Here is a 10,330-nt window from a genome sequence, read left to right as displayed (position 1 = left end):
AGGAGGGGGGGTGGGGGGGTGGGGGGGGGGTTACGGGTTGAGTCAGGGACTACACCAGCTGAGGGGTTGAGTCACCGGGACGTTCTTTGTATGGAAATAAGCCGGTGTAGGATGAAGGTCGGCGCTCATCCATAACAGATGATTCACACGGCGCACTGACCTTTCACCGCCCGCCCCGGTGACGCTTTGCCCCGGCCGCCCCTCCGCCGCCGCGCCCAGGCCGCCCTCCCGGCCCCCGCGGCAGCTCCCCCTCCGCAAGGAGAGTTCAAGAATACAGCGTCCAGATCAGCTCTCACCCACGCACGCACGCACACACACACACACACACACACATACCCGCACACACGCAGGCACACACGCACACACCCGCAGGCACGCACGCACACACCCGCACACACGCAGGCACACACACAAACACACACACGCACACACACACACCCGCAGGCATGCAGGCACACACACACACACACGCAGGCACACACACCCGCACACACGCAGGCACACACACACAACCGCACACACGCAGGCACGCACGCACATACGCACGCACACACACAAATATATATATATATTAATTTTAAAACACACACAGACACACAGTTAAACTAGAACAAAAACGACACATTTACAGAGACAAGAAGGCATTGTTGCACACACACATCCACACACCACACATCAATGGATAAATAAAAAAATATATAGTTGAATACTTTTTTATTCATATTTTTCTAATTATTATCTCGACAAAAAAAAAAGCAGACCACACAATGTTCTTTGTGTGTGAGCGTGACGGCCCTGAGACACCGAACAAACAAAGAAGCAGCTGCGATGAAGGCCTACTGGGTCTTGGCCTCACGCTCCACCTGTGTCTGGGCCCAAGGTCCACACTGGAACAGCGCAACGACGACAGCCAGCGACCGTACAGCACCGCACACCCTCTGCTACTCCGTACCAAGCTCTCCCAACCAGCAGGGGGCGCTCTTCTGCATTTGTCTCTCAAAACGGGACACTGGAAGACTTAGGACTTAGGACTGATGTATAAAAAAACTTGAAAGAAAGCAGAACCATGCCTACCATTTCACACCGCACTCGCTCAGACGAGTTTCCAACATAGCCACTTTTCATCGAGAATACGGGAAAACGGTGAACGATGTGATGAGATGAGTCTCTGTGTGCGTGCCCTCTTGACAAAGTCAAGGTGACTTGTGTTTCTCTTCTGGTGACAGCTACAGCTGAACATCCACTCCGAGTGATTTCATCCCATTGACGGGCTCAGTCCCTGATTCAACATTGCTGAATCGGCCGAAAAAAACCACAGACAATTGTGTTGGACAGCGACAGGAGCTCAGGAGCTAGGGCCACTGACACTCACGGAACAGCCCGGCATTGTCTGACAGCCAACTGCCGGTACGGTGTGTCAGGGACATAGCATTGCCCGGTGCGTTGGTGCAGGAACCAAGAGGCCATTGTGATTTCCTTCACATAAATAAAGATATTTTCACCACGGATGAATGCAGAAGAGGCAGAAACGAGTGCATAAATTCCACCCCCTCAAAGTCAGACTCACTCCTACAGTGCACCCCTTGGGCTGGTGATTCAAGGGGCACCATCTAAAACCTCGCCTTGGGCACCAAATTGGTCAGCGACGGCCCTGTGCACACGCACTTAAACAGCGCTCACACAAACCAACCGCAAAGCACCGTTTGGAAACAAAAAACGCACACAGACAGCAGCCTACATACATATGTGAATGTGACGCACTTGTCAGACACACACACACACACCCACCACAGACACACACACCCAAACGTGCGCATGAGTACCGGCGCACGCACCCACCCGCCCACCCGCACCACCCACCCACCAACGCACAGAATTGGTGTTGCAAAACAACCACATGCATTTGCAGACAAACACGCCTGAGCGAACAGACGCCGAGCTGACACACAACTGTCACAACTAGCTATAGGCGCTCACGGGCACGCACGGGCGACAATGACATACGACACATTAAATACGGCTGCAAATATACGCCGCGGTCCGGGAGCAGGGGCCGTTTATAGCAGGGCCCCGCGGGCGCCCTGGAGGGTCAGGAGTTCACCGCAGAGCCTCGCCGCTGGCATCTAATGTGACAAATAAGTCCTTCCTCCGGTCGCATTGTTCTAATCCCTTTAGTGGGCCCTGGAATGGAAATATAATTACGTTTGGCTGGTGCAGTGCCTTTGATAAGACGGCGGCCCAGCTGAATGCCTAACCAAGTCGGATGCGTCTCCCTGCCTCTCCTCCTCTCTCCCTCGCTCTCTCTCTCTCTCTCCTTCTCCTTCTTTAAGTCCTCCCTCTCACTTCGATCTCTCTCCATCTTCCTAATTGTCGCACCAGTGCACACGTCGACGCACACACTTTCCTTCTTTCTTCCAACCCCCCCCCCCCACTACTTTAACTCTGTGCCATTTCAAAGCCTCATTGTGTCTCTCTCCCCCCCCCTCCCCCCCCCCCCCCCCCTCTATCCCTCTCCCTCTCTCTCACCCAGGTATTGCGGTGGATAAAAGGGGCGTCGTTTACTTTGTGGATGGCACCACCATTCAGAAGATTAACGAACGGGGTCTCCTCTCCACTGTGATTGGCTCAAACGGACTGATGTCCACCCAGCCGCTGAGCTGTGATTCCCGCATGGACATCACTCAGGTGAGTCCCTGGCACGAGGACCGGGATTGGACGGGGAGCGTGGGGGGGGAACGAGGCGAGACCCTGTACTCATTAAGAGAATCCTAATGTCTAATGAAGGACTCGTTCAATTTAAAAGACTCGCCACTTAAACAAACATCAGCTGGGTGTTAATGTGCTGTTTACAGTATACAGTATTTTGTAGCAAGTGCACCTTGGTGTGTCAGGAGAGGGCCCGCATGGGCATACAGTGTGTGTGTGTGTGTGTGTGTGTGTGCATGTGTGCGTCCATGCATGTTGACAGTAGTAAGCATAACACTTAAGACGGATACGGCACGGCCCATCAGTTCACACAGCTCACTTGTATCACCCCTATTAGAGCTCAGGTTGAATTATAGATGAACTGCTTAGTCTACGGAGAGATCTTCATTGCTCACATGCTGTGGATTTGCTTGGGTTGTGTGTGGGTGCGTGTGAGTGTGTGCGTAAGTGTGCATAAGTGTATGCGTGCGTGCATGCGTGCGTGCGTTTGTGTGTGTGTTTGGATGAGAGTTTCTGCTTGGTTGATTGAGTGTTTGCTCGCTCGCTCACTCGCTCGCTTGTCTGTTTGTGTGTGTGCGCATTTGTGTGCGCGTGTGCACACAATTATGTGATTCACCCGTGCATATGTGTATCATTCGGCTGTTGATTGTGCTTACAAGAGTCGTTTTGCGTTGCATCGTTGCCTAGATGTGATAGCGGTTCTACATGATATATTTAAAGAGGCCCTTATGGTGTTTTAATCTATTTATTGATTGGTTTTCCAGCGGGTCTATGTGTTTTTTCTCATCGGGCAGATTGGATTCAGAGGTGTCATTGTTGAGTTGTCTTCAGGATTAGTTGTCGATAACCTCGAAAGCACAAGACTTGAATTATGCTCATTCGATTATTTATAAAAAACGAAAATGATGTGTTGAAGTTGAAGTTGAAAGTGGATTTTTAGCGATTTTTTGCAAAGAATTTATATATATATATCTATATATATATATAGATATATATATATATTATTTTTTTTGCAATGTCAACATGATTAAAATAGCCTATATGTGTCTCATATGTTTGAAAAGTGTTCCCTGATTAGTACATATGATGAGAGGTGTCCTACACTCACAAGGGCTCTTTGATTGCTATGGCAAAGACAAATAAGGCTGATTTCTGGAGGAGGCTCTTCCCTTCAGCTAAGTGGGGCTTTGCAAGGTTGAGAATGTCATGCCCATAAATACACAGAGGGAAGAGAAGGCCAGATATTACCAACTGAAAAGTGACGGATTGACACGTCTTATTGGAATATAAAGAATCAAGGCTTTTGAATTAAGGTGTGCATCTCAGAATTAAGGTGTGCAAGACTCAATGGACAAGAGTATTGTGTGATTATTTTGATTCACAGTGTTGAATGAAGACATAATGGGATTTGATCATTCATCAGCCAGAACAAGGAGTCCCCATGTATCTGTTGATTAGAAAAGAATACATATAGATGTAGGTTTATTTATAAATGATTCACGATTATCATACATTCAACACAGACACATATTTTTTTGTGGACATGGATTTTTGCACACATTTCTTTGTCTGTTTGTTTTTAAAACAAGCAAGTAAAAAAAATGGAACACCCACCAACTATGACAAGCTAGTGTCTCTGACAACCAAAAACCCGAAAGTGTAGAAAGTAGCACCTGGTGAGGCCTGGCATGGCAGTACCGCTCCACAACTACAAGGGATCTCTCCTGCAGTCAGCCCGTCGAATCGGGAACGGGGGACGCGTGCCTGTCTTGTCTCCGCGGCGTGGTGCGAGCTGCCGCGTGATGGATCTCCCTCCACCCATAATACCGGGCTTTTGGACTGAAACCCCCTCGTTCTCGTTTGACAGAGGCTATAATTGGACGTGTCAGTGGCAATTTAACATGATCCACTTATTTACGGATGGGGCCTGGATGCCATCCATCACCTGGCTGATCTCCGACCACGCAGGCCTGTCTCCGCCGCCGCCACCGCTGGCCCAGCGCGCTGCCTGCCTGGAGTCTTTGTCTCCTAGTCAGAAGTGTGTTTGTGGGTCCTTGTGTGTTTGTGGGTCCTTGTGTGGTCTGTGTGGGTGTGTGTGTGTGTGTTCGTGTTTGTTTGTTGTCTATGCGGCTGGTTCTGAAAGACCACAAAGAGGATGTGATCAATATGGTTTTCTGAGCATGGGTGTGTGTGTGTGTTTGTGTCTGACTTTGTTCGTTTGCTTGTGTGGGCGACTCTCTCTGTGGGTTTGTCTGTGTATTGGTGTTTGTATCTGTGTGTCTGTGCGTGTGAGAGTGAGAGAAGAAAGCTTTTGTACGTACGTGTGTGTGTGTGTGTATGTGTTTGTGTGTGTATGCATGTGTGTGTGTGTGTGTGTGTATATATGTGTGTGTGTGTTTCTGCGAAATGTCTGTGTGTTGTGTATGAATGTGTACAAACGTGCACCCGCCCGCCATGCATTTGTTGGCATGTCCCTACCCCACTCTGTGTGTGGTTCTGTTGTGTACCAGGTGCCCTTCCATTGGCTGTGCGAGCCCCGCGGTGGTAGCAGGCAGCTAGCTCTGTTATTTGAGCAGACAGTGATCATGGTTATTGGGTGACATTTGGACCGGTGCCGAGAAGCGGAGACCAGCGCGGATCCTCGATAAACACACGGAGCCTCCCTGCCCATCGCTGACCTTTGCGGGGCCTGGGAGGGTCGGCCGGCTCAGGGCTGTGTTATTGAAGAAGAATTATTTGTAACACCTGTGATTGACTCTCGCCAGCTATTTGCGCAGTTATTTGCACTGCGGTGCAGTTTGATATTTAAATGGAATGGAAATAAATGATTTCATGTGTGCGTGTGTGTCTGTGTTTTTGTGTGTGTGTGTGTGTCTAATATGCCTTTGTGTGTGTGTGTGTGTGTGTGTGTATGTGTGTGACTGTGTGTATTGATGTGTGCGTGTGTATGTGTGTGTGTGTGTCTGTGTGCTTAATATGCCTTTATGTTTGCCTGTGTATTGATGTGTGTGTGTGTGTGTGTGAGAGAGAATGTGCCTTTGTGTTAATGTCTTGGCTTACATGTGTGTACGTGTATTGACGGACATGTGTGTGTGTGCGTCTGGTGTGCGTGTATTGACGGACATGTGTGTGTGCGTCTGGTGTGTGTGTTTCCAGGTGCGTCTTGAGTGGCCGACGGATCTGGCGATCAACCCGCTGGACAACTCGCTGTACATCCTCGATAACAACATCGTACTTCAGGTAGACCCAGACACGCAGAAACAGCCCGGGAAATGCATTATTCACGCCACTGCCCGTCCTCCATGTAGTGTATACATTATGTATACGTTTGGTTCAAAGATGTGCTGGGAATGAATAAGAAATGCTCCTAATGAATTGGACTTTTACGTCAGACTGTTAAGAACGGTCGTTGGAAGATCATTCCGATTAATTATGGAGCAATATCTGACCAATTGTTCTGCAACCGCTACGACTATTGCATCGTCTTCTCCTACTTTGATTTGTCGAGGGCACGCTTGCTTCTTTACTTCGTATGATACACGGCATATCTGTGGAAGATACACGTTCATCCTTCCATTATTAATGACATCGTTGGATCATTTTGAAGTACCAGCGTTACCGCATTATATGAATAAAATATCAACGTCACATCAGCGTAATCCTATTAAACATCTTGATTGTTTTTGCTCTGCGTGTGTGTTCTGTTTCAGCGTCTGTAGAGCTCTTTAGATTGCACTTTGAAACAAAACTCACTAATATTCATCGTGTTACATTCTTCGCCATCACCTCTCCTCCGCTCCTCCGCTCCTCCGCCTCTTCCTCCGCCCCTCCGCCCTAGGTGTCAGAGAGCCTGTACGTGCGCATCGTGGCGGGACGTCCCATCCACTGCCAGGTGCCGGGCATCGACCATCACCTGGTGAGCCGTGCGGCCGTGCGCGCCACCCTGGAGGCCGCCAAGGCCATCGCCCTGTCCCACCTGGGCACGCTGTTCATCGCCGAGACGGACGAGAGGCGCATCAACCGTGTCCAACAGGTCACACCTCCCCCCCTCGCCCCCCCCCCTCGCCCCACCAAAACAACACCAAACACATGCGTACTTATGAGGGGAAAGATTTCAGTCGTTTAGCAAAGTGCTTTCATCCAAAAGCGACGCAACCTAAGCGACGCTGAGCCCAATCAAAAGCCAGGCAAGCCCAATTGGGGGTGAGCTGCAGAGAGTCGCGGGTGCTTGCCGCGCGACCTAGTTTCCGGAAAAACAACGGAGTGCAGTGTAGCCAAGAGGATCGAGACTCGAGGTGAGAGTAGAGTATTGTAGGCTGCTTTGATCCGGTGACATTTGTAAGAGCAATGTTCGTGTTGCATGATGTGATGAATACAGTTCTTTGATATGCTATAATGGTGATATAATGGTGTACTGCTATGCCATTTACCGTAGGGGAGGCTAATGGTAAAAGTATATTGCACTATCGCCAGCGTTCATTCGCGGCATGTTTGAGCCCCGTCGCGGTGATTGTTCCAGAGCTGCCGGTGAAACATGATGCATTCGTGCACATTAGAAGATATTCTTGACAGCGAAACACGGCGAAAACACTTAACGGTGTTCACCATTACATTCTGACAGTATGGCTCTTAAATAATCCCTCAATTTGGTTGAAACACCGTCATTACGAACACGTATTATATCCGAACACGTGGTATACGGTTAAAAGTGTGTGTTTTTTATAGTGTACACCATTCTTGTCTTGAACGCACCACAGGTGTCCACTAATGGAGAAATCTCCATTATCTCCGGGGCCCCAACAGACTGCGACTGCAAGATTGACCCCAACTGTGATTGCTTCTCTGGTGGGTCATTGGACGACAACACGCACACACACACACACACACACAAACACACACAAACACACACACAAACACTTTTATACACATCCACACACACACACACACACACACACACACACACACAAACACACAAACACACACACAAACACTTTTATACACATCCACACACACACACACACACACACACACACACACACACACACACACACACATACACAAACACTTTTATACACATACACACACAGACACACACACACACACACACACACACGCAAACACTTTTATACGCACACACACACACACAGACACACAAACACTTTTATACGCAGACACACACACACACACACACAATCACACACTTTAAAACGCACACACACACACACACACACACACAACCACACACAACCACACACACACACACACACACAAACCCTTCAATACATACACACACTTCAATGCACACACACACGCCTCACTGCAAATACACAAACAATCACACACGGTGTCACACACACACACACACACACACACACGTGTGTGTGCAGTTGGAGAATACCAAACGGGACTGAGGGAATAAAAGCGGGATGGGACACAGAGAGCGATGTCTTCTCCGGACGGCACGCCGTCTGTCCTGCCCTCGATTAAACCGCCGCTTAGTGTCCAGCCCGTTAAAGAGGCTCCTCCAAACGGCCTCTGAGGAGTAATGTGGTGTTACAGGAAGTAAAGGTTAGGGAAGTGGAGCAGGGGAGAGCCACTAGAAACAAAAACAAAGGATGTGACGTTTTGTGTGTGTGTGTGTGTGTGTGTGTGTGTGTGCTTTGGGTTTATCTGTGTGTGTGTGTGTGTGTGTGTGTGTGTGTGTGTGTGGTGTGGGTTTATCTGTGTGTGTGTGTGTGTGTGTGTGTGTGTGTGTGTGTGTGTGTGTGTGTGTGGTATGGGTTTATCTGTGTGTGTGTGTGTGTGTGTGTGTGTGGTTTGGGTTTATCTGTGTGTGTGTGTGTGTGTGTGTGTGTGTGTGTGTGGTGTGGGTTTATCTGTGTGTGTGTGTGTGTGTGTGTGTGTGTGTGTGGTATGGGTTTATCTGTGTGTGTGTGTGTGTGTGTGTGTGTGTGTGTGTGTGTGTGTGATTGTCAATGAATTTGTATGTGTTTTTTGTGTATGTGCAGATGTAAATGTGTGATTACGCATTTGGTTGTTTGCTTGGTGTTAATGTGTGTGTGTGTGTGTGTGTGTGTGTGTGTGTGTGTGTGTGTGTGTGTGTGTGTGTGTATGTGTGTGTGTAGGGTGTGTATTTACGCACGTGTGTGTGTGTGTGTGTGTGTGTGTACTTCTTTGCTCATATCCATGAACAAAATGAACATCCTCATGAACAAAAACCAGTATGATTTCAGTTGGTTGCAGAAAAGAAACATTTATTCAAATCTCAGATGGCGCATGAAAAGCTGTGCGGTAACCTTTGAAGGTTGTAACTGATTGCCTTTTCACAGAGCTGCACCTGAAATGAAATTCAGGAACCCAATAAAACAAATAAGCAGATGTCCTATTTGGCGGTTAGACCACGCGCTCATTGTAAACCTCACAGGATGTGATTTTTATCGCCTAATTGTACTTAGAAAGATCTCCTTTCTCCCGAAAATGGAGGCAAGTTTCTTTCACGCCTCGCCAGCCAATGGGCTGCGACCGCTCCTATTCCTCAGCCCGCACTTTGCATATTTCCCATCATGTCCTGCTGTTCACTGATGATTACTCCCACCGCACATGGTTTTTTTTGTGTGTTTCCGTCTCCGTGCTACAAACACATGTGGCTTACACACGGCCCCTCTTTGAACAAGGACACACACACAGACACACACACACACACACACACACATATACCAACACCCACACACACACACACACACACACAGACACCCACACACACACACACACACACACACACACATTAAAACAGACACACATGCTGTGTGGAGATAAACAGCCACCCTGCTGTAAGCACAGTCCCATCAGAGAGACCTCAGACCAACCGCTGACAGAATCTAAAGGGCCTCACTCAGCTGTTCCTCCTGCCGGGCTAACAAACCCATTTGAATACTTTCAAACCGCCGGCAGCAGCATCTGATAACGTGCCACTATGAAGCCGGTCAGAGGTTTGGAAACTATCAAGGTGGCCCTATCTCCTCCGAGGCAGTCCCCGCCGCATTTCCCCCCCCCCATCTGAGCTCAGCTGATATAGTGTGGCTCAGCAGACATCAGGGAGAACTACCAGAACCGCACCTTTTAAAGTTGGGGCTGGGTTTTTTTTGTTGATGAGGTCGATGTTGTTTTTTTAATTCGTTGTCGTTTCTCAGCGCAATGAAGTATGTGGTTAGCTCGGGTGTATTGATTGATGTTATTGGTCGCGACAACAATGCGCGCAACACTCTTTGGTTCGTAAAGCACCTGGTACCCGGGGCATCAATTAAACATTGGCCCAAGAACGATTAAGAGGTCAGACTGGATGGCTTCTTTAATTTATGGTGCCCTCTTATCATTTAACAAGCAGAGGTTTAAAGAGATCCAAACTAAATAAATCAGAAATGCACACGCTTCGCACTACCTCACCAATGTATCCCCGGAATTAGTTGTTTTGTTTGAGTGTATCCTGTATAAATAGATATAAACTCCTATGCCAAACTGCATCGGCCTGTCAATTCCTGTTGCCAGAAGGCATAGTAATTGTTATAGGGGAACTGTCCCACTCACTTTAATATCAGGGAGTGCTGCCTCACGCGCCCATTGTGAA

At 48.5% G+C, this 10,330-nt stretch overlaps 1 protein-coding gene across 1 annotated transcript in view; it reads left to right on the top strand.

Annotated features, from left to right (window-relative positions):
* Positions 1-828: 828 nt before the first annotated feature.
* Positions 829-10,330, top strand: part of LOC311370866 (teneurin-1-like) — a gene marked incomplete at its 5' end in the record, with an annotated part of 36,964 nt that continues 27,462 nt past the window's right edge. The window contains 5 exons of the mRNA XM_084489165.1: positions 829-919; positions 2,459-2,685; positions 5,863-5,946; positions 6,545-6,739; positions 7,464-7,551. Coding sequence (XP_084345291.1) covers positions 829-919; positions 2,459-2,685; positions 5,863-5,946; positions 6,545-6,739; positions 7,464-7,551 — 685 coding nt within the window. The remainder of the gene's footprint in view (positions 920-2,458; positions 2,686-5,862; positions 5,947-6,544; positions 6,740-7,463; positions 7,552-10,330) is intronic.

This window comes from Micromesistius poutassou (assembly GCF_964030765.1).
Source record: "Micromesistius poutassou genome assembly, contig: SCAFFOLD_2410, whole genome shotgun sequence".
In the NCBI taxonomy this organism is placed as follows: Eukaryota; Metazoa; Chordata; class Actinopteri; order Gadiformes; family Gadidae; genus Micromesistius; species Micromesistius poutassou.
This window is presented reverse-complemented; position numbering and strand designations above follow the sequence as displayed.